Below are 24,143 nucleotides of genomic sequence, written 5' to 3' on the forward strand. Positions count from 1 at the left end.
ACCAGGGCCTCGCTTTGTAACCAGTCATGCTGACAGCCTATTTATTAACTCAGTTCTGGTTTCACTCTGTTGATTGACGGGCAACTTCTGAAACATGTTTCAATTAGGAGATTCAGATTTTGCTGCTGGAATTCAAACTGAACCAGAGACCTGCCTGTCCAGAGTATCAAGAATTAACAGGGTCGGGTGTTGGTGTCAGAGGCACCTGAATTCTCAAATTCCTTATGAGTTTGTGGCTGTATGTGTAGATAAGGAAATGAATTAAAAAAAAATAATGCTGGGGTTTCTTTAAAAAATGTAACATGGATTTGTGAAACAATTCTTTGTGGTGTTTTATTACAATGAGGTGGTGATGGCAGATGGCACAAGCTGTGAAAGCTGCCTGACAGTGTCTGAGCCCCAGCACAGGATGTCCTGTGGCCACCGTGAAGGGACAGCCATGGTGAGATGAGTGTGGGATGGAGGATGGGTAGGTGCAAGGCCCCTTCACTCAGCACGGCCACTTTCACAATCAGATCGTGGGCATCTCTTTCCTAGAAAGGGCTTGCACGGCCATCTTTCCTACTGGATGCTTCTCTTGGTGATGTGGAGGCTTTCTCAAGAACGCAGGGTGGACAACAGCCAAGGGCTCTTACCCGGCCTGTACAGGTGATGTTCATGGTCTGGGGCAGACATTCGGGGTGACACTGGATGCATTCAGATTTCTCCACGAACTCCCTGGGCTCCCTGAGAGAAGAACACAGTGAACTGATCATCCCATACCCTGGACGGCTGTGACTATTTCAAGTAACACAAATGGCCTATCTCAGAAACTCAAAAAGAAATCTTAACGTCAAAGGGCCAGAGGGCTGGGACTGCCTTGAAATAAAACATGCTCAGGTCGCTAACAGAACCTTAGGTCACCTCACAGACAGCTTCATTTATAATCAGGGATATACATTTTCTAATAGGGATAGTTTTTGAATGCCGGGTAAGAGAACAAAATATGAAAAGCATCTTTATGAGCCATCCCTTCCCTCTACGGGAAAAATTAATGAATATTTACGCTGCCAAGAAATGGTTTCTAAGACTAAGGGATAGAAAAGGAATGTTCAAGCATGTTCATTCCCAGGGCCTCTGGAAAACATCTTCTTGGGGCCTGCCTCTCCTGGTATTGCAATGTTAGATGCATTAATATGCTAGCCGACTTCTCTCAAGTGGCTTTTCCCCTGCCTACTTTTAGTAGTACAGGCTGAGCTGGCAGGATCAAGAAAGACGTGGCAGAGAGAGAAGAAATGGCCGCGCAACAGCAGCAGTAATAGCTGAGCAGTCGTTAGGTGAGCTGCAGGAACAGCAAACAGCCAACTGCTTGACAGAGAGCTGAGGCTGAAGCATAGCACAGAGTAGAGACAAGAAACTGCAGGTCCTGGGTGCTAAAAAGAGTTCCAGAGTACTTCAAAGATTTTAGAGCCAAGGGTCGCAAACATCCTGGGCCCGAGAATTATAACAATAATCTCTGTCAAAGACCGAGGAACCCGTTACACAGGCCCTTCCCGCAACTAAGGGCTAGGGAATCCCAATGTGCTGGGTTTATGCACACGAGATAACACTTAGGAATCCCACACCGCGAGCCTACACTAGACTTCAAAGACTTGTAGAGGTAAGGGTCTCAAGTGCCAAGTAATGAATCTGGATTGTAACAGTACAGGGTGCCTTGTGCACCTGTCTGTTGCCACATTTCTCTGCTGTCAAACTGTCAAGTGTACCAAAGAGACCAGCGGCCAGCATCGGACTGGTTTCTCCTTGTCACTCTACTGTCCCTATGTCGGTAGAACACAGGGACTACAGCCCACTGACTAGTAGGCAGAAATCCACAGCAGGGATTTTTTTTATGAGCTTTGTCTGTGTGTCACCTCCTGCTGAAGGGCCCCAATTGAAGAGTAGGCAGGTGCTGCAGGGCACCGGGCATCTCACACTAAGTGACCTGTGCCTCTGGGCATGGTGAAGAGACTTGTGGACTGAAAATATGAATGCCTGATTCTAAGAGGAAGGCCTGGTCAGCCCTCCACATGTTCAAACAGCAGGTACAGCAGTTGTCCCAAGTTCATTAAGGCATTCTTAGGAAATCGAACTTGCCTCTCCATCCTGCTCTGGAATATTTTTGGATGCAGACTGTGGTCCACGCCCTGTTAGCAGAACAGGATGGAAGGTTTCCCAGCAGTGTCTGTAACTCACACGGCTCTTCCCATCATAGCTTCCCTATTTCCTTAAATTAGGGGAAAACGCCACCCTCTGTCCTTCAGCTTAATTTTCCAAGTAATTTACTTTAATCATTATCGGTATTAGCTTAAAATGTTACAGAAATATGGAACGTCTCATTGCATGCACAGATTGTACTTTCGCTGATTACTATTAAGTTAAGCAAATATATGAATTACTTCTTTGTCCCTGGTTGTAGTTAAAAATCATTTGCACCACTCAATGGTCAGTGTATGCTAGGGGTACATAAAACCAAAACTTAATTAGGAGATATTCTGTGTTAATATATCTTAATTCGACAGGACTAGTGGACTGGAAAGAAAAGACCAAAATGCCCATGCTTTCTTGGCTATCTTAACCACTGGGTCTATTTTACCTTGAGAACTTCATGTAAAATGAAAACTTAAAGTATTTTCAGGAAAAGAGACACGATAAGTGATCATGCTGGATTAAGGAGTCATGAGAAACTGAACAGATTGCAGGACAACAATAACAACAACAAAAACCCAAACACAAAATAAAGATAATATCAGGAACAATGAAAAAGAAAAAAAAATAACATGGGTAGCTACGAAGGTATAAAAAGAGCATGGCGTTTATTCCTTAGCTACACAAAAGCTGAAAGAGCAGTGTCTCACCCCTCCAGGATGTTGCATCTCTGCACGCACTCCCTGCCCCTGCTGACGTTGTGGCAGGAGACACAGTCCTTGGGCTCAGGGCCCCAGCAGCCTTCCGAGGAGCATAAAGGATGGCAGACGTGGTTCAAGGCCTCTGAGGAGACACAGTGAGATGCAGGGTCAGTTAGGCCACAGTAACAGGAGGGGTCAGAAGAGGTGACACCCTTCTGAGGGGCGCTGTGCCCTTCACAGACACATAGGGGGTCTGAAAACAGACAGAATGGTGCTAAGGCTTCGGTTCTCTGTGGTGTTCAGGGCAGCTTGGGCCTGACTCTGGGGAGACTTAGATGATAGATGTCACAGCTGACAGAAATGGCAGGGAAGGTTGGAGCCGCTTGCTGTGTGCTGGGCACCACGCCAGGAGTGTCACATACAGGACTTCATGTCACCGAGGAACACCACGGCACTGGAATCATTGTCGTGTATGAATGATGAAGCCAAAGCCAAAAGTGATTAAAAAAAGCAGGACAAGTTCTCAAAGCCCAATTGGATCAGAGGCGTTCTGGAACTCAGCACTACCTCTGCCAGTGTTGAGAGTCTTGCCACGAACCCAGGGGTGTTTGCCAGTTTCAAAAGCTAATTCAATGTTTTAAAAGCCGAGTTGGGAATGTAAGTGTGAAATGTCACACATTCTTTGATGTGTATGTGTGGGTACAGGTGTGCATGTGTACTTGGCTATAGCAATCAAAGGCTGGTGTGAGCACAGAGCTATCTGTAATGTAATGAATGCTGCATTTTGCTTTTTTTTTTTTTTTTTTTTTAATTTCAGCTATTTAGTGGACTAGACCTTAGAGCACACATGACCTTCCTCACTAACAGGGACGCACGTCTAACAAGGGGCAGCTTAAGGGAAGAAGGGCTTACTTTGGCTAAGAGTTAAGAAGAGACACTGCCCATCATAGTGGTAGGAATAAGAGGCCAAGTGTTCGAATGCTCCCAGACCACATAGAATTATGAACATCTCATAAAGAAAAAAAATGTATCCATCTATCTTCTTAAGTCTTTAAAAAATTACATTTATCTATTTATTTCATGTAGATGGTGTGTATGCGCATGCCACTCTGTGTGTGTGTGTATGTGTGTATGTGTGTGTGTGTGTGTGTGTGTGTGTGTGTGAGAGAGAGAGAGAGAGAGGGGGGGGGGGAGTAGAGTTGGCTCTCTCCTTCCATGTGACTCCTGGGAGTAGAGCTCAGGTTGTCAGGCTTGGCTGCCATGCTCTTTTCTTCTCGGCCATCTCACTTGTCCTTGTTAAGTCTTTAACAGCATCAATATCATTCAGAGTCTGAAGTCTTTATTTTATTTTTTTTCTTGAGACGCAATGCAATCTCTTAACTGTTTGCCTCTGTATAAGCAAACAGTCAATTACAGACTTCCAGCTCACATGACACATAGTAAACACTCCCATTCAGCCAGGTGAAATGGGGACCCAGCAAAGAAAGGCTGGACCAGAGCAAGACTGAAACCCTGCAGAACTATCCAAGCCTTGGTAGTTTGGTCCCTCTAGGTTGCCCCTTGCAAGTATGCAAGAGCTCCCCTCTGGCCTGCTTTATTCCAGGCCTGCGGATTTCCTGAGCAGACATTCCACCCTGCTGACATATCTAAAATCCTGCAGTATCCACTGCAACTTAAGCGTCATCTCTGCACGTTCCCACAGTGGCCTCCTTGCAGGGACTCCAATCCCACCAAACGTCACCTGGCTTGATTGGCTCTCTGGAACCTTGCCACCAGCTTCCACGCCCCCTTCACTCTTGTATCCTTCTTGTACAAAACCATGATGATGGCCATTTCAGCGGCCAGATGAAGATGTAGCCTAGCCTCCACCAGGCAATCTCTTTAGTAGAACTCCCAATTTTCCCTCTCTTCTTTCCAATGAATATACATTCTCACAAGATGCACCCTTTGGTGGGAGGCCCTCAGAGTGCCTTTTTCCTATTGTCCCAATGTGGGCATACAAGGCTTCTTTTTAATGGTGCTAATCTCTTTACAGTTACAATTGCTTTCTCAGCACCTAACTTACTTTGCAACTTTAAATTCTCCCCCCTTTCCACCAAACTGCAGAGTTTTTTTTATCTCTATCTGTCCGATTCTTTCTCCGGTACACTGTAGACTTGGATAAAAGCAGTGGGCAGAAGCCATGACACATCCTGAATGCTATGGTTTTTCTCTTGAGATAGGTTCCACCAATCAGGCCTTTGCTTTCATACGTGGAATCTGTGACTAGAATACATCGCCAGCAGCTTTGGCTCAGTTTACAGTAGTGTCCTTGTTCCCCTCAGGAATCAGATGAACTGGGTTCCTACTGTCCACATTTCTCTCAGAACTCTGGTCTTCCAAACTCTCATGAGGATGGCCTTTTAAGCAGTGCTTATAACAATTCTGGGGCTTTCTTGCACAAAGTTCCAAACTTCCCCACAAACCAGATGCAAAGGTATAAGAACCACACCCTCAAGACAATCAAAGCCAAGGCTCCACTGCTTTGACATCTTTTTTTCATTACAATAACCAAATCCGGATACAAAGCAACTGAAGAAGAGAAGGGTTTGTTTTGATTTACAGTTTAAGAAGGTGATTCAACCAATCACGACGGGACAGCATGCCAACAGAGGTATAAAGCATAGGATCTCATTGTAGCTATAGGAAGCCAAGTGTGGACAGAAGTGGGGCCCTCAAGACTGACTTCCTCCAGCAAAGATCCACCTTCTAAGCATCCTACAAGCTCTTCACAAAGCGCTGTTAGCTAGGGACCCAGTGTTCAGACGCATGAGTGAGTTTATGGAGGACATTCTACATTCAAACCACACAAGGCAAATTCACCCCACGAGATGTGAACGCTCTGGAAATCTGATGCTAGTGATACAGTTATGAATATGCACATTTTAACTTGATGGAAGAATGAAAAAAGCAATTAGAATGTTTGGGGGAAACCTCTTAAAGATGAATTACCTCCTGGAGGAGAGATGGGGCCAAGTACTTACTGCAATCTTTCTCAGCTCTGTTGTTCATGATTTTGGTTTTTTGACTGGACGTCCCAAAGAGTTTTTTCCAGTTTATTGTGTTTGCGTAGCACAAATTTCGGTTTCCAGAAATGACCACATCTCCGTCACTTATTTCCTTGAGGGAGCGCAGCCCCAGGGATGTTATGTTCAGGCCAACAACCGCGAGAGAAAACTGACCGCTAAATGGGGGAGGAGAAAAATTACATTGTGTGTGATGGTGAAAGCAACAGGCCACCCTCAAATTGTGTTTTTCTGGGCCACTTAGGTTTCCCAAATATTGTAGTTCAATCACTACTAATCATTTTGTGAAAGGTATGAATCACAACTTGAATGCAAGTGATTTTTAAGTTTCCTCAAGGAAAAGCCAGTTTCTCATCCATTTATTATCTTCAACCTTGGCTAAATTGGAACACCAAATCAATGGCTTCATGCCATTTCCTTTACTATATTTATAGTTTTCCTAGAAATCAAGAACATATTTTCTATCATCTGCAACATCAAAATGTACTTTAAGCAAATTTGTGTGTCTGTCCATCTACCTACGCACTCATCTGTCCAGTCATGTTTACTGAGCGAATACCTGAGGTTCCACTTGCCAAATACCGCACAGGTTAAATATTTGTCTCTTATACTCAGGGACCCTATCTAGGTGAAATAATCACACAGGCAGAGGTTTTTGAGTCCAGAGAAATGAATGCAGCTCTAGTGAGCACTGTGGCAGCCAACGGTGGGCACTTTAGTAGCTCCATAGAGGAAGGCCATGGAAGGGTAACTTCCTCCAAGCCATGATATCTCATATCTGAGATGGAGAGCACAGAGCTAGGTAAGATTCTACAGGTATGTGCCCAGTGGGTGTCCGGATGAAAGTCAGATGAAAGGGAATGAAATTCCAAACCCTTTGGAGGAACAGGACAGTGCAGGATGTGTGCGGGTGGGAGGGCTGGGGACAGGCCTGGGGATGGTGCTTGAGGTCCGAGCACAAATGTGTGCCCCTGCTGGAGGGGCTTGGGTGGTCACCTGTGACTGATGGAAAAAGCACATAATGGCGGTGTGTATTTATTTGTAGGAATCGTCTTTGACACTAGCATGAGGAATGGGCCAGTTGAGACAGGACGAAAGAAAGAATGGAAGCTAGTGGGCTAACTGCCAAAGTTCAAAGCATCCTTTGGCAGACCCCTGGTTCTAGTCACGTTTCTTCCCATTGCTTTCCCCTTCATGAACCATCTCTTCCCACCGCCCGTGTTCAGAGACGTGAGGGGCCCTGGGTAGGAGACCCACAGCCACCACTTACTGGGGGTTCATCCCAGCACATGCCCAGTGAAGCCAAGGAGTCATGGTGTGGCTAGGGTCTTTGTTGCAGGTCAAGCCCTAGCTTTTTTTTTATGAGTCACACCAGGAGCCAGAGATCATCCCATAGCTTAAATGCTTAAAACTAAGCATAAGGCTACAGGGCAGCCACCCGAACCACTGTGCTAGCCTCAGCAAAAGCACATCCCTGAGAACTTCAGAGCAGAGGCGGGAAGTAACGGCAGCTGTATGGTATCAGAAGAGTCTGACTAAAGGAGTTTATGGACAGCAATGTATATTCTGTGTGTATGGTGCTTTGATTTGTTAATATCCCATGATATCATGTGGGTGTTAGTGGCGGTAAGTTTCAGAAAAGTTATCATAATCAGAAAGCTTCCAAGGCAGGTGTGAGCTACAGATTTCCAAATTTCTTTTCCTCACCACAAATCTGAGGATTTCTCTTACTCTATGAAAGATCTCACCCCGTCCCCAATCTCAGTCTGTCTGTCTGTCTGTCTGTCTGTCTGTGTGTGCATCTGTATCCCCCTCCCTCTCTCTCCATGTTTTTTTTTCCTCTGTGTGTGTACATCTCACTGTTGTGGCTGGAAGACTGGCCATGATAGGTCCCCAATCTATTTATCATCAAAGCATTACGTAGGTTCCCTGGTGTGGCATATTATATACCTTCAACTGCATCATTATCAAATATTAGCCAAACACAAACAAGGAGACCTTCTATAAAACACCTGGCCATGTTTTTCCGTAGCGTCAAGACAACGAAAATGAGCAGAGACATGGGAGCTGGGGAAGCTTGCAGGGGACTAAGAAGACAGAGGTCAGTGCAGTGTGGGATGCTGACGAGGCCGGAGGAAGAACAGATATAATCACGGAAAATCTGATGGACTCAGAAAGAAGTACATGGTTGAGCAAACAGCATCGCACAGTGTCAGCGTCTTTAACCTTAATCCTCCTATCTACGCGACGTAAGTTGTTCGTCACATTAGGGGAAGCTGGTGAAGGATCATCTTTGTGCTATTTCTGTACCTCTTCTTTAAGAACAAATTTCAAAAAACAAACAAACAAGAACCAAAAACCACAGAAAGTTTCCTAGGCTTTTGTTACGGCTGACTTACTGTTGCTTTGTCCTGCCACGTATTATTTCTAGGTTCTCAAAAGCATGGAGGTCAGTCCAGTTTGCCGGCCAAGCCTGAATCAGCAAAAACCCTAGGTGGAAGCAGAAAGGCTTAGACACACTGCACCTGGAATGTCTTTGTTTTGCAGGACTTGCGAAAAGGGACAGCAGCAATGGCTTCTTCCTGTCCTCACCACTAAGGATGATAGTGCACTTCCGGACACAAGTCCAGGTGACATTCATCCTGCCCCCTCCGGTAGAACTTTGATTTCCTGAGTGCACCTCACTCAACCCTAAGGCCAACTCCCGCTAGAGAAGGCTTGACCACGTGATGCCTTTGAAAGGACTCAAATCACACACCATGACACTTCTCCGACTGTTTTTCAAGTGGCCTGTTACCAAGGCCTCATTTTAAACACTTACTTCACTTAACTCTGATCTTCACACCAATCTTGTTTTTTTCACATCAGATTATCCCCTTTTCAAAGATGAAGAAAATGGAGTGCAAGGGGCGGCAGTCGTGGATTACAGACTCCGCAGTGGACAAGCATCTCAAATTTAGTTTATGAAACTCGAGAACCTGCAGTGCCTGCTAGCCCTCAACCTCGCATCCTCCTGCCTCCCTGCACCCTGCCCTCCCTCCTCCAGTCTCCCCTTGTATCTCTGGGGTTTGGGGTCTGAGCAGAGAAGAAGCACTACTTGTGTCCACACCAAGCCCAGCATGGTGGCAGCAGCCTTGCTTTAAAGCGCTTTCAACGTGCACAAAGGGAAACTGGATTATTAAATGCTCCAAAGAGTTATCAGGATGGTGGAGAGCTTCAGACACCACATGTATATGCCAGGGAAGAAGGGGGAAATGGTCGAGGGTCTCTACAAAATTTCATATCCCATGTACTCTCCCGGACACCACAGTACAAACCTGTTATTTCCTTTACGGTTTTCAGAATTTCTAGTTCCCGTGGGTCCAGGGGAGGAGTGTGTGTGAAGGAATCCCTGAAAGGAACAGCCAAAAGGTTACTGAGCAGTTTCCGTGCTTTAAAAAAAAAGTCGATTTTGCCGCTGTATTTCCAGGTGACTCAGCGGTTACTTACCCCTTGAAGGCCACCGGCAGGATATGAAGGTCCCCGCTGATGGCAGTGCAGTATTTGAAGTGTTTGATGTTCGTAGCGTTTATAGAGAGCGTGTCTTTAAATTCGCCAATGCCAATGCCATTACAAACTGTTAAAGAGAGATGTGTGCTCGCTTTACATGTGCTGAGTTAAGAAGGGCTGGGCCTGTCCAGGCAGAAGATGAACCCTGGTGCCATGCATTGCTAATTCACTCCACCAACTCTGAGGGGACCCTCCAGTGCCAGAACCTCTGCGGCAGGCTTCAGTGTTCCTGTTGGCCACTGGAACAGGGCTTGGGGTTGTCCTTGTCACAGACCTCTGCCAGATGTGAGCTTTCCCGCTTGTTTTCTACCTGGACTGATTCTAACCCTCTTCAAGACTTTGGCTCCTCCCCTTTCTGTCTACGGACAGTTCATCCACCTGGCCTGCAGGTGGCGCCTCTGTACCTGGTTGAAGAGAACTCCCCACCTCCTCCACCTTTGTAACTTGGCTTTGTAAGTTTATCTTGTACTTTACAGACAAAATGCAATTACAAAAAAAAAAAAAAAAGAGTACAGTGTGTTTGTTTGGAGGTGGCCATAAGAGTTCAGCACAAAGGTCAAGAAAAAGCCTAGTGTACACTTTACCTTTGCGACAAGGCCCGTCGCATTTTTTGCACTTCCGGACGCCGTCTTCTTCCACTTCAAAGTAGTCAGGGCCGCAGGCCCGGACACATGAGCCATGATCTGTCACCACATAGTTTCCTGAGGACAAGGCAATGAAAAGAAGGTGTTGAAGGCCACAGCAGGTGCTCCTAACCTCACAAACATCCTCGGGCCCTGCTCTATATGCGCCGCTGGCAAGGTCTCAAGTGTTTGGTTGCCTTTGCTATGAGGAGAAAGACTGATAGGTTTCAAGTAGAAAAGGAACCATGGCCGAGTTTAATGGCTTTTCTGACGGTGATGTGGAAAAAACAGATACATGATCTCAGGCATGAAAGAGCACTGGGAAGGAAAACTGTCACATGTGCTCACTGACCAGACCGGAAGCCCCTCTTTGAACATAACTTTACTCTGTCGGGGGTGTCTGTGTTTAGAATTTACAAGGAAACCTTGACAATGTATTATACACCCATTAGTGCCTAGCAAACAGTTCCTGTCCCACACAGGTGACTACAGTTTGCTCTGTGTTTGACACCAGCTTTGTCCTTTCCCACCTGCCAGGTGGTCCTTGGTGGGGCAGTGACAGGGTCAGTTTGTTCTGCTTCCCAGATAGGTACCCCAATGTTTGTCTCCACTTCTCCTCCCCTTCATGTAGCCTACCTTGCTTAACATTTATGATTATAGAATTAAGAAACTCTATGCTCTTATTAAGTTTCCCCAATAGATTCTCAAAACTATGGGTGTTAGTATTATATCTGCAAGTCATATGCTCTTGCTATCTTAGGTTTTGAGTATTTCTTTTGGATTATAATGTTCTACTTACTATGCTTTCACACAAAATCTCTCTATGGCATGACTGTGGTGACTTCCCTTTCATCATAATTTTCTGTTTACTTTATAGTGGCTTATTATATTCTCTCTCTCTCTCTCTCTCTCTCTCTCTCTCTCTCTCTCTCTCTCTCTCTCTCTCTCTCTCTCTCTCTCCCTCTCTCTGTGTGTGTGTGTTTCTAAGCGGATTTCCACCACTCAAATCTAGGTAGACAAAATCTCAACCCCATAGTTTCTCTTTTACATTTTTTTGGTATTAATTTCCTTTCTAGAAGTAAAGGTTGGTTTTTAGGGCTCTTTGTATGTTGTTTCGTTTTCTCTGTTTGGGACTGATCCATGTTTCCATTTACTTATAGATACCATAGAGGATCATTATATACATAACCAAACTTGAGCCCAAAGTGAATCAAAGCAAAACCAAAACTGAAATACACTAAGAGCCCAACCTTAACCAGAGGCTTTTCCCCACGAGAAGGTCTGTTATAACTTAGGTCTGTTAAAGACCAGCATAGTATACAGTAGTATACAGTCAAACAATGATTGGTCCAGAGGGATATCATCTTATGCTGGTCAACTACGGGACACCACAAATTACCATAGCTAGTCCTCAGACTTGGGGTGAAGCTAGGATCAATGCATGGGATCAGTGCAGGGGAGGCTACCATTTGAAGAGAGGAGCCCGGCCCTCTGCAGGCTGCCTCTGCCTCTGTCCTCAGAACTGAGCTGGCTCCTCATCTTTGCCAGGCATCCACTAACCTGCCTGACAACAAGACAAGCACAGCAGCGGCCCCCAGACTGCCCAAGACTCCAGCACAGGACAAAAGAGGACACCGGTGACTGTGAATCAAAGCTGGGCAACTCACGGGGGCATTTCTTCACACAGGTGGCACCAAAGCTGTACTTCCCCTCAGGGTTGACATCCATCTGATACGTGGTGGGGTTGTATAGCATAAGTGGTGGGCAGGTGTCTTTGCATGTGGCTTCGTCTCGGAACCTGTGGCAGACCTATCATGAGAGGAACAACGTGTCTGGTCAGGGATGCGGCATCCAAATGAAAGAAACCCAGGGCCAGGCAGCCTGGAGGCCCGCAGGCCAGTGGCAGCTCTCAGCACACAGATGCTCAGTTAGAAAGGAACAGCATCCAGTAAGCCTGTCCATGGTAGTGAGAAACACCTTCCCCTACAAGTACTAAATAGTATTTCTAAGTATACTGACTGTCCCCAGCTGCCATAACTTAGGGTATGTGGGTAGAAAAGCACATCACTATTGGTTGCAGATGATGAGGAAGTCTACACATGACATTGGGAAGTATGGTGTGTCACTATTTTTAAACCCAGTGTACAGTGGGCTTCTCTCATAAAGAGAGCCTTAGAATACTTTTTAGAAAAAAAAAAAGAATACTTTTTAGAATTTATTGCCACACTTCAGGGGTCTTAGCAGGAAGGTTCCATGCAGAAAAGTGTTAGCTCCTCTGAAGAACTCCATTAACAGTTCTTTTTTCCTGGGCTGCTTGCTCATTAGAATCAGCCCATTCTACTCAAAATAATAATAATAATAATAATAATAATAATAATAATAATAATAATAATAACAACAATAACAATAACAACAACAACAACAATAACAACAACAACAATAACAATAATAATAATAATAATAATAAATTCACCCTTGGGGCCAGGTTTAGTTTCTGGAATTTAAGAATCTTCTGTTTCCAGAAACCAAAGAATATTCTAGACTCTAGCTTAGGGTAGACCTTCCTTTTCTAGACCCTGATGGGACCTTCCTTGGCCTGGTACTGATGCCAGGAATCACACTCACTACCCCTGATGTCTGCAAAGTTAACAGTAGAACTTTCGCCAGAGCTTCTTCAGAAGTGGCGGCGGTGGAGGTGGGGGTGCGGTGGGGGAGACATCATGGGTTGGGGGAGGGCAGGGGAGCGGCCCCAGAAGGCATCAAAATATGATGGGCAAAGTAGAGTGATGAAGATCAGAGGACTCCAGTGCCATGCTGCCCAAAGGTCTGTGTGACTGTGGACCGTTCTCAGGGGATCTGACAGGAGCAGCTCTCTGCATTTGCCACAATGCTGCCCCTGTTGGCTATGACGAGACACTCACTTAAAATGTTTCCCACAGGAAGGCCCCTGTCACAGTCAGGTGGCGAGCAAGTCCACAGTTCTAGCTCCTAGTAATTAGAGTCTTACCAGGCAGTCGCTTTCTCGGGGCCCCGTGCAGCCAGCGGCACACTGGTTGTGGCAGCAGTCGCTCGGGGACCTGCCACGACAACGCCGGGAACATTGCTGGGCGCAGATGATTTTGGTCACTGAAAAGGAAAAGGTCACCAGTGAGCTGGATCTAGGTGGCAGCTCATCTTCTAGGGGCACCGAGGACTGCTTGCACGGAGCGGAAGGAAGCGAATGGGGAAGCGGATGGGTTTACCAACAGCGGAACAGGTTTCCCGTTATTCATGTTCAGCCAAACAATATAATCACAACGTTCGCCCCTTGGTATACTTTTCTTATCATTTATTTTGAATCACTTAGGAGAACTGATTAGAGCAACTCTGATCAGACCTTTCGAATGAGTACATATTAGGTAGAAAATTTCTAGCAATACAGAAAGCATACACGGAGCACCAGAGGAGCACCGAGAAGGAAGTAGTGTTCAAAGGAACATGATAGTTAAGTCACAAAGGCAATGAACTATGGTCCATTTTGAAGCTAGCACACTCCCCTGTTCTTTGGGCGAGCCAGCAGCCACATTGAAGTAAATGAAATATTTTTTTTTCCTAAGTAGGACTCACACATATGTTCCCTGGAGAAACGCTGTCAAACTTCTGTACTAGTTGGTACCAGGAAAGGGGAAAGTGGGAACAGTGGACAGGGCATCTTGTGTCTCACCATGGGTGCCTGGGTGGTTGGCTTTTAGGCATTTAATTATAGAGTAGATTGTCCCAAATCCTAAGCCTTAGAGAGTTGTGTGCTATGAAGCTTGCAAGTCTGTTCATGAAACAGTTAACACTGGGTCTTTGGCCAAGCTCCTGTACTTGTCAAGTCACCAAGGTGTAGGAGATGAGGACCACATTCTGCATGGGTTCTGCTCACTGGGCGCATGTGTCTCAGGCCCTGGCCTTTGAAGACTTACGTTTCTGGCAGTTCTCCTCTCCTCCTCCCCAGCAGCTTCCATTGGGACAGCTCGGATCACATTTTTGGCCTGAAATAAAAACCTAGTAGTTAAATGCGTAGTTCAGTAAAAGTGAACAAATGGCATGGAGCCGATGACCCTTCTCTTCAGGTCCTAGAGAATGTTCTAGAAACAGGGAAGAGCTTGGAAGCTTTGTGTTCACAGTGGGCTTGGATGGTTAGTAGGATAAACTGAAGGACTTGTGCACTTCAGCTGTGGAACCCGAGAGACAGTACCTATGGACTTGTCACAGCCACACAGATGACAAATCTACATTAGTTTAGGGCTCCAGAGGTGCCACCTTCGTGGGCTTCCGCAACCAGCTTGGCTGAGTATAAGCTTACTCACCTTACCATATGCAGTCTGGACTGACTGGGTGGGGCAACCACCCCTGGATGTTTAGGGGTGTTAAACCATGGCTGGTAGACGAACACGCCTCTCCTCTGAGCCATGGAGTGGTGCTGAACATGGCACAGGAAGTGCACATTCTGATTCTGTGAGTCACTTGGCTAACTACCTAAAACCTCAGTTAACAGTTGGCATGCTACTGCCTGGAAATCATTGTAACTAGTAAAGTTTTGTATTTTTGTATTTGGTCAACATCAAATTGCAGCTACAAAGGCTTTTAATCTCTTAGTTCTACACTGAGAGAAGTGTGAAGACCGAAGTGTTGGCCAAAGAGTTGGTTGAAAATTTCTGTGGAGCAGATTTGTTTTTCTTTTTTCTTTCTTTCTTTCTTTCTTTCTTTCTTTCTTTCTTTCTTTCTTTCTTTCTTTTTCCCTCTGTGGTGTTATGTACTTACCATTCTTTCTAAGCTGTTAGTATGCTCTGGGCAATAATGCATCATACAATATAAAATATAACTTTATTTCCCGTGGAAGCTTATTTGATGGTGTCTGAATTTGGCTTTTCAACTTGGTATTATAAATATTCATCCTCATGGCTCACGTTTTCTTCTAAGGATATTATATCTATATCTATATCTATATATCTCCAGAAATGTACTATAAATATGTATAAGTGTGTATGTATGCACACACGCACATTTTACTACATATAATTAATAGATATTTTGAAATTATTTTGAAGTGTGGAATAGCTGATACATTTATTTATCTTCTTTCATGTAAATCCACTCTTAAAGCCTCACTCTGTAAACTTCATCAACACAGTGTGCACTGGTCACAGCGGGCTGCTCTCTGAATCTCAGGTGCCTCGCCTAGAAAACACTTAAAATCACCTCCTAAGACTGTTCTTCCTGCTGTTAAAGAGGAGATGCTAAGTTCTCACAGGAAGTCTGTGTCTACAAACCACTTGTCAGCAGAGGAGAGGAGAAGGTACGGAGACACAGGAGACAGAGCTTGCCCATCTTCTAATTTGTGTATCTCTCTTTTCCTTACTCGTTTTTCCCCCTCTTATATCTGTTATAGCCATAACACTTTTCCTATTTCTCCCTTAATTGTTGCCATTACAGAACAATTTGCTGAGAGTCAATTCTTACTTGAAGCGTCACTTGCTTATGCCATTTTGATTCAGTTAGGCTTATCCTTATGACTAGTTCTACAGTTTGGCTGTATAATGGCCCCTAGAGGCTCATGTGTTAAAGGCTTTATGGCCCAGAGAGGTTATAGGAACTTTAAGAGATGGGACTAATGACCACCCTGGCATGATGTGCCCATGGGTACATGAACGTTATGAGGAGAAACTAACCCTTCTCTAGTGGGACTTAGGACCCACTCCACACAAGGAAACACATGCCTCTTACTGTAAATCTGGCCAAGAACCCATGGCCGAGGAGCTCCTAAGCCCTAGGGAAGAACTCATTGCTATTATTTTGCTAAACGGACATAGGATCAAACCGCCCTTGAAATCCTTATCTCTATACCCATTAGTGCTCAGCCCTCACCAGAGAAGCTTCTTTGTGAAGTAGACGACAGTTACTACAGAGACTCACAAAGTGCAGAGAGAACGTGTCTGTGGACTGCTCAGCCACAGACAGGATGGCTGCATCACAGCCCTCACTCTCAAGACTCAGTGCAGATCACAGAGAATGGGGTGGGCAGATGGAAGAACCAGAGCCCATGGAGCACTGCTGAGAAACAGCATCATCTGCATGCTACAGGGCTGTTGTACTCATGGACCCACAGCCGCTGTGGCTGCCTACCCAGGACCTGCAGGAGACCAAGCTGGTCAACATTTGAGCGTGGGTGGGAGAAAGGACCAGAGAACCCAACCCCTGGTTCCTGGAAGAGGGAGAGCCAGTTGTTTTTAGGGGTGTGGCCCTGGTTGGTTAAGCATGCTCCAGTAGATGTCTCACACCCATGCATGTATGTGCCCCACTAATTGTATCCAGTGGGCTATTTACAAAAGATATGAACAAACAAACAAACAAACAAACAAACAAACCAACAAACCAAGCTAGGGTGGTAGAGCACGCCTTTAATCCCAGCACTCATGGAGGCAGAGGCAGGTGCATTGCTGTGAGTTTGAGGCCAGCCTGGTCTACAAAATGAATGCAGGACAAAGGCTACACAGAGAAGGCCTGTCTCAAAAAGCCAGTAAAATGAAATGAAATACAATACAAAAGATATGACAGAAAACACCGGGAACAGGGGAGTTGGAAGAACGATAAGGGGATTGAATATGATCAAAATTCCTTGTATCCATGTATGTAATTCTCAGATAATAGATTTAAAAATACTATATTAAATAAGAGATGGGAGTTCTGAAATCCCAGTCATCGAAGGCTGCATCTATGAAGGGACAAGAGAATCCTGACCTCTCCTCATGTCACCATCATGGCAGACGGGCTCACCACAGGCTCAGGAACTCTAGAGCCAACTACCCACAAGTAAAACCGGAAAACTGCGAGCTCAAGTAACCCTTCCCTACATTGAAGTTGATTGTCTTAGGCACTTCCAGTAACAGAAAGCTAAATTTGTTATTAAGTTAATATCTTACTGGTTCAGAGATCAAATGTTAAAACATTTGAATCTTGTATACTATTTTTCAACATTCCTTTGTGGGTTTTCCATACACCAGTAAGTGTAAACAGGCCATTATGTGCTAATTGATTTTATCTGTGGCAAATTCAGCTCTATAGGCTTTCCATGTAGTATTGTAAATACTAATTCTCATACTGTACATCAAAATGCTTAAGAACCACTAGCCTTGATTTCATGAGTAATAATAATTAAAAAAACACTGTAAAATACTGTTTGGTTTCTTACACTGTCAGTGTCACAGTGAGTATCTGGTAGAATATATATTTATAAAACAAAAGATTCACTACCCACGCTCATGATTATATTATTCAGAGAGTCGACCCAAGTGCCCACAAGCAGACAGACAGAATGTAGTGAAAGCATATGAGCTTTGAAAGGAAAAAAAATCCTGGCGTGAACTACAATATGGACAAACTCTGAAGACATTAAACTAAATGAAAGTAAAGCCGATGCGAAGAGACAAACAGTGTACAGTTCTGTTCTCATGGGGCGCATACGGTAGTCAAATTCATAGGAGCAGAAAGCAGGGCAGGGCTGCCTTGGCCAGGGCTTAGGAGACAAGGAAAATAGGTCATGACTGTTTACTGAGCTCAGAGTTTCAGATTTGTAAGATTTGAAGATGGACGGTGACTGGGGCTGCACAACCAGATGCTACTAAAATGTCACTTAAAATGACTAAGGTGAGAGAGTTTCTAGAATTTTCAACCCAACTATTTTAATCAATTAAACAGTAAAGATAAAGCAACTAAGTAAAAAAAACCGTTTTAGTTGTTTTGCTTTTTTGTTGTTGTTGTTGTTGCTGTTTTTTTTTTTTTTTTTTTGATCTCTGCCAGCTCTACCTCGGGTCCAAACTCAGCGTGTGTGCAGCCCGTGGTGACTGGAACAGAAAAGTAGGAAATGGGGCCGTGCCTTACTTTAAACTGTTGAAAGATCAGTGCTATTAGGAAGAACGGGCGGGGCGGAGTTTGCTAAGTGAAAACATGTCATTCCAGAGATGCCTACACAGTGTTAGCCAAGGCCACAGGTTGTGTCCCTAAGCTTAGTTCTGGTCCTCTGTAAGACCCTCTGTTGCAGGGGAACTCCTGGGGAGTGGGCCATGGATGAGCTGAGACCACTTAGGAAAATACGGACAACTCTATTCGCTGTGGTTCTATGTTAGGATGTTTACACTGATGAGCAGAGCCCATGGGACCTGGGTAACCTGAGTGCCACTGTGAGAATCAGGAACATGTCAGCAGCACACGGGACTGCTCAATGTCTGTGAGGCGAAAGGGGAGATGTGCTGTACCAGCATGATTGTCACTGCAACTTGTATCACAGAGAAAGGGTCCCTCTGGCTAATGGCCTCACAAAGGTTCTACCACCCCAGGAATGATGGATGTTGTTGTGTACAGTGAAAGAAAAAATTCTTATGTTACTGTCTTGCATAACATCCCCTCTAATGGAAACATCACTTGTTAACTACTTATGTCAATTAACGTGCTCTAAACATTCTCCATCCCACCCCAACACTGTCTCCACCCCTCCCCCCTTCAGCCCACCAGAGGATCCAATGCCAGCGGGGGGAGGAGTGAGTGAATGATGCACTTACAATTGTTCAGATGGTTCTGTAAGTCCATTGACATGTTGCCCAGGAAGTCATTGTGGATGATGTCCCTCCACTGGATAGTCTCCACATGGCAAAGGATGGGGTTGTTGCTGAACCGCACGGCACCAATCAGGATCTCTGTATGAATGGAACCACAGTAAGCAAACTCTTCGGCTCCTACTCACTCACACAGCGCGCGCACTCGTTCCTATACAGCGGCTCGGAGGAAGAAGGAGAAATGGGATGACCTTACAAAGTGAGAGCTGAGAAAAGTCGACCCCGCACAAAGGGAGAGAGCCACAACAGTACGGCAAGACGGAAACATGGGGGTGATTCATGTACCCCAAAATCCGCAGATGCTCTGGCCCACAAAGATGCCTTTAACTTGCAGGCTTCTCTCTGAGAATTGAAACGCACAAGGAGGTAGATTTGCCACAGCCACAAACAAAGGAGACAGGAGGACTGGAGCTCGGGCTAGTTGACATTTAGGCATTCCCTCCACTACTCCTCTGCAAGATCCAAAAGGCTATCAATTAAATGTGAGGAAAAGACTGGACAGGCAACTCGGCTGTTAAGAGCACACACTGCCCTTCCAGGGGACCTGGGCTGGGTTCCTAACACCCACAGTGGGTGGTTTATAACTCCAGCTCCGGGGGATGCAACGTTTCTGGCCTCTATGAGCATCTACACCCGTGGGCACACCCCACTCCCACAGATATGCATATAATTAATGAAACTTTAGAAAACATAAATGTGGAGAAACCCAACTACAGGCATAAAAGTGACCTCAGCATCCCACAGGCAGGGAATAGAAGCTTCTGGGTGCACCCAGTGCTGACATGGAAATGCAGGGGCGGGGCGGGGGGGGGTGGGCTTCTCTGGGAAAGCTTGCAGAGACTGCTAGGGAGACCAGGAAAGGGGATCGGCACATAAAGCAGAATTTAGAGGAAAGGGAAGCTGGAAGTGCTGAAGGCTTCCAGCAGCAGACAGAGATGCAAAGCACAACTGCAGATCTGGCCCAGGTGACATTTCTCTCTGTGGATGACAAGGGATACAAAAACACCAGAGGGAAGACGGGCAGGCCACAAAGGGCTGGGCTGTGGAGCTCTGCCTGGAAAGTAGAGGTGATGGCAGGACAGGAGAAAGAAACAAGAGGAACCAGAGGTAAGAAGTCAACCTCGGCAGCATAGGCGAGGCACATCAAGGCTCCGGTGATGGGCCAGAGAGGAGACAAGGAGCCACAGAGAGGGGAGAGTCGAGTCGGCAGTGGGCAGCAGAGGTGGCACGGGGGCTTCAGTAGCCACCTCCTAACTGAACAGGGAAAAGAAATGAGTAGAAAGCCAAATCTATTGTTTTCATTTTAACAGTCAGGAAATGCTCAGCTGTTACATCAGATCTCTACTGAATACCTGGGACCTGGACAACTATTAACATTAATTATAAAAATACGGATAGTACAGTGGTAGTACACACACACACACACACACACACACACACACACTACCACCACCACCACCACCACCAACAACAACAACAACATCAACAACAACAACAACAAAGAAGGAACTCAAATGGCTGATGCATTCTTTGCCCGTGGTAATACGGCTGATTTTGTCGACAACGAGGGAGTGTGTTAGCAAGCGTGGGTCCTACACTTGTGAAATGATGGCGCTGGGATGCAGAGCAAGAGACAGGTGAAGGCATATCTGCAGAGCTGTTGTTGGGCTACTGAGTGATGGAGCTGCGGCTGGAACACAGACAGCCTGGCTCCAGGAGACACCCGCTGGTGCCTGGCTTCCTCACACGTGTGAGGCAAGATGGGCAGAACAAGGCATGCCGAAAAGTGCCAAACAGGCCATTTCATGCAGTGTGTGTAGGGGAGAGACGAATGCAAGCACAAATTCAGAGACATGCGTGGGTGCTCAGAGCAGTTAAAGCGGTGGGTGGGAATCCTGAAGGCAGTTTATAGGGTGGTAAAGCAGGGGGCTGGGGAAGGAAGTGTCTGGCTGGCTGTGTTCCTAGCTTCAGCTGTGTAGCCACATCCTAGCTCCACACACCAGGACGCTTCTACTTTGCGGTCTCTTTTCTTCACCTCATCCCCCTTCCAATCCACACTGCTTCCCCGGCAGAACTGCAGGGCCCACAGGAGTGAAAGAACAAGTCCGGGGCCCACGGCTTTGGGGAACGGTTTTTATCTTACTGCTATTCCTTTATCTATAAAAATGCCCGGGTATAACACCTGCTGTTATGGAGTTATTGATTGAAAAGCATTCCATGAAGTGCGGGGATAGAATCACTGTCCTCATCACCTCAACCACCTTCCTCCATTTCCTCTCTACTGTCACACCCCTTTCTCCTCTTCCTAACCTACACCCCAGTTTCCACACGACAGTATTAACCTTAAAACCTGCTTCTCAATGATGGCAAAAGGTTATGTACACCAGGCGCCCCCCCCAGCCCTCCCACCCCTGCCCCACCTCAATGAACGGTTTTGCCGTCTCCACATCCAACTGTTTTTGGTCCACTTTGGGAATGACATCAAATGACCAAATTCAGAAGCTTTTGTCGTAGCGTAGTGCCCCAATTGTTTCCCTGTTGCTTTGCGTTAGTGTTGCTAGGGTTTTGCTGTGCCCAACCAATGGGTTGAATAATGAGAGGCATATGGATAGAGGAAAAAAAACACAGTGTGTATGGTTTGGGGTATCTGATGTTTCTGACATCTGGTTTTTGTCTTGGAAGGGGTCCCTGCAGGATGAGAGGGTGGGTGCATGCTCTCTCTGCTTCTGGTTCAAGCTTAATTCCCACTAACACAAATTCTCACCCACCAAGGTTGACTGGGTTTCTGAAAACACGGTCATTTCTCACTATCTCTGGACATTATTCCTCATCTGCAGAACAACTGATTTTTACCTGATTTTTTCCATTTCATCGCCTACCATCTATGTAACCGGTACCTGGTGAATCTTTCAAACAGCACTTGGTACATGTGTTGGATGAATACATCTTCTCTGAGTTTGGATTAACTGAAGAGAAAGAGTTGCCAAGAGCCATTAGAGTACCCCCCCCACCCCCCTTTTTGATGTCCATCACTTACCCTGTAAGTTGCGCATGGGCAGTTCCCTGAGCCCAGTTCTGTTTGCCCCGTAGTTGGACAGGACAGCTAAGGCATAGGTATTTTCATACAGAGCATTTCCTCTGATGATCTGCAGGTTCTCCAAAGGGATCCTCTCCACTGTGTTGAGGGCAATAAGTACGTAGCCGGCCACCTCCTGGATGGTCTGAGAGAGAAAACACAGCTTTGTTTTGCTCTGGAGAAAATAAGAAGTGGGTCCAGAGGCCCCATTTAATTTCAAAATAACATTCACCTAGTAGATAAATGCAAGACACTTAGACGATTGCACTTGGGTGAAGGGTTTGCAACTGAACTCCGTATTAAAGAACCGTGTATCATTTGACATGTTGTGACTCCCACTTTCGCTCAAGTGAAAATGGAAGTAAAAAGAATTACTTGAATTTATCTCTCATGATTTCTTGTGAAAGGAAAAAAATAAGGTGGGGGCGGGGCATGGAGAATAAAGGGAGAAAAAATAAGAAAGAAACAAAGGCAAAATAAACCCAACCAAAGTTCAAGTGTCTGCAAACTTGAAGCTTTCGGAGCTGACTCCTAATGGCTCAGTAGAAATATTTAGGAAGTTTGTGAAACTTATAAATTCCTGATAGCTTGAAATCAGCTATGGCATAAGTGTTTATGCACGTGTATAGGTACTCACCACAAAACTATGTTTTTGAAATTTTATCATTATTATTATTATTATTATTATTATTATTATTATTATTATTATTATTATTTGGGAAGCTAGTATGTCAACACCATCTGGCTGAGACAATGGCCAGCAGTCAATGTTAGTGTCTATGAGGACCATGGAATGTCAGACAGGTTTCTGTCTCATCTTCTTTTTGGCAGGTAACTTGACCTTCCACAAGTAACATTCCTCACTGGCAGAGTGGACTTTTCATGAAACTCACCTGTGGTGTCTTGCACTTGTGGCTTCCCTAAGATGAAGTATGTCTACCTCAAGTCAAATTCTGCCACAGCTTCTGTCTGCTCATGTTTAATTCTGTAATGGTTCAGTAGGACAGCCAAATTCAGTGAACGAACCTTTAAGAAGGAAAGGTCATAATTCCTTTGCACGTAGGTAATTTCCAAGTTCCCAAGGACCACCTCACAGTTGTTGAACATCCTCTGGAGGCTCAGAAAGTGGTCTTCATAAGTGCCCAGTTGGGTGAGCCTGTTACTTGTTCCTTGGCAAACTAGGAGAAAAAAAAAAAGGAAAGATGTCTCTTAAAGGATGCTGACTGAGGTAGCAAACCACAACAAAACAATATTTGTCAGTTTTGTGAGCCATACTGACTTACAGTCAACTTTGATCAAGGCCACCACAACACTGATGTGGTAAGAAATGTTTCAGTTTACACAGCTGTAATCCATAGTAAGGCAAAAACTCATTCCTGTCATGCATGCAATCATGTGATATTAAAGATACAGAGGAAACAAAACATTAAAAGTTTAAAGGGCTGGGGGATGGAAACTCTGTAGAGGTTTTGCATTCATTAGTTATCTTGTTTCTGTGACAAAAATACTTGACAGCGGTCCCTTAAGGAGAGTCCCTTCAGGCTTCTAGCTCCAGGGAAGAAAGTTGGCTATGGTGGGAAAGATAGGGCAACAAAAGCTGAAAGCAGCTGGTCACACTGCATCCACAGTCAGGAAGCAGAAAGATGGGTATCACATGGCTGCCTTTCTCCTTTTCATTTATGCTCGGGACTCAAGCCATGGAATGGTGCTGCCTACCTTTAGGTAGAACTTTGAACATTAATTAGCTTAATCTAGAAGGTTGTTCATAAACATGCCTAGATGTTTGTTTCTATGGTGATTCTAAATCTTGTCAAGTTGACAATCAAGATTAACCATAGAAGTCTTTAAAACAGGATAGACTGAAGAGTGCCTGCAGAGAAATAAACCCATCTGTTCTATGAGGGTGATACAGTTTCAAGGTGAGCTCATATGAATGCAATGAGCATTTTATTTATTTATTTATTTATTTTATTCTTGTTACATCTCAATGATTATCCCATCCCTTGTATCCTCCCATTCTTCCCTCCCTCCCATTTTCCCCTTATTCCCCTCCCCTATGACTGTTCCTGAGGGGGATTACCTCCCCCTGTATATGCTCATAGGGTATCAAGTCTCTTCTTGGTAACTGGCTATCCTTCCTCTGAGTGCCACCAGGTCTCCCCATCCAGGGGATATGGTCAAATATGAGGCATCAGAGTACGTGAGAAAGTCATATCCCACTCTCCACTCAACTGTGGAGAATGTTCTGCCCATTGGTTAGATCTGGGTAGGGGTTTAAAGTTTACTGCCTGTATTGTCCTTGGCTGGTGCCTTAGTTTGAGCGGGAC

At 45.3% G+C, this 24,143-nt stretch overlaps 1 protein-coding gene across 1 annotated transcript in view; it reads right to left on the bottom strand.

Annotated features, from left to right (window-relative positions):
• EGFR (epidermal growth factor receptor) overlaps window positions 1–24,143 on the bottom strand; it is a 176,920-nt gene that overhangs the window by 37,500 nt on the left and 115,277 nt on the right. Inside the window, exons 2-14 of the mRNA XM_084797301.1 lie at window positions 22,843–22,994; window positions 21,778–21,961; window positions 18,687–18,821; window positions 14,052–14,120; window positions 13,112–13,230; window positions 11,772–11,913; window positions 10,066–10,182; window positions 9,422–9,548; window positions 9,250–9,323; window positions 8,332–8,422; window positions 5,891–6,090; window positions 2,877–3,009; window positions 636–726 (exon numbers count right to left, since the gene is read on the bottom strand). Of these exons, the coding sequence (XP_084653427.1) occupies window positions 636–726; window positions 2,877–3,009; window positions 5,891–6,090; window positions 8,332–8,422; window positions 9,250–9,323; window positions 9,422–9,548; window positions 10,066–10,182; window positions 11,772–11,913; window positions 13,112–13,230; window positions 14,052–14,120; window positions 18,687–18,821; window positions 21,778–21,961; window positions 22,843–22,994 (1,634 nt within the window). The remainder of the gene's footprint in view (window positions 1–635; window positions 727–2,876; window positions 3,010–5,890; window positions 6,091–8,331; window positions 8,423–9,249; window positions 9,324–9,421; window positions 9,549–10,065; window positions 10,183–11,771; window positions 11,914–13,111; window positions 13,231–14,051; window positions 14,121–18,686; window positions 18,822–21,777; window positions 21,962–22,842; window positions 22,995–24,143) is intronic.

The sequence above is a fragment of the Acomys minous genome (assembly GCF_964271855.1).
Source record: "Acomys minous genome assembly, chromosome: 10".
Classification (NCBI taxonomy): Eukaryota; Metazoa; Chordata; class Mammalia; order Rodentia; family Muridae; genus Acomys; species Acomys minous.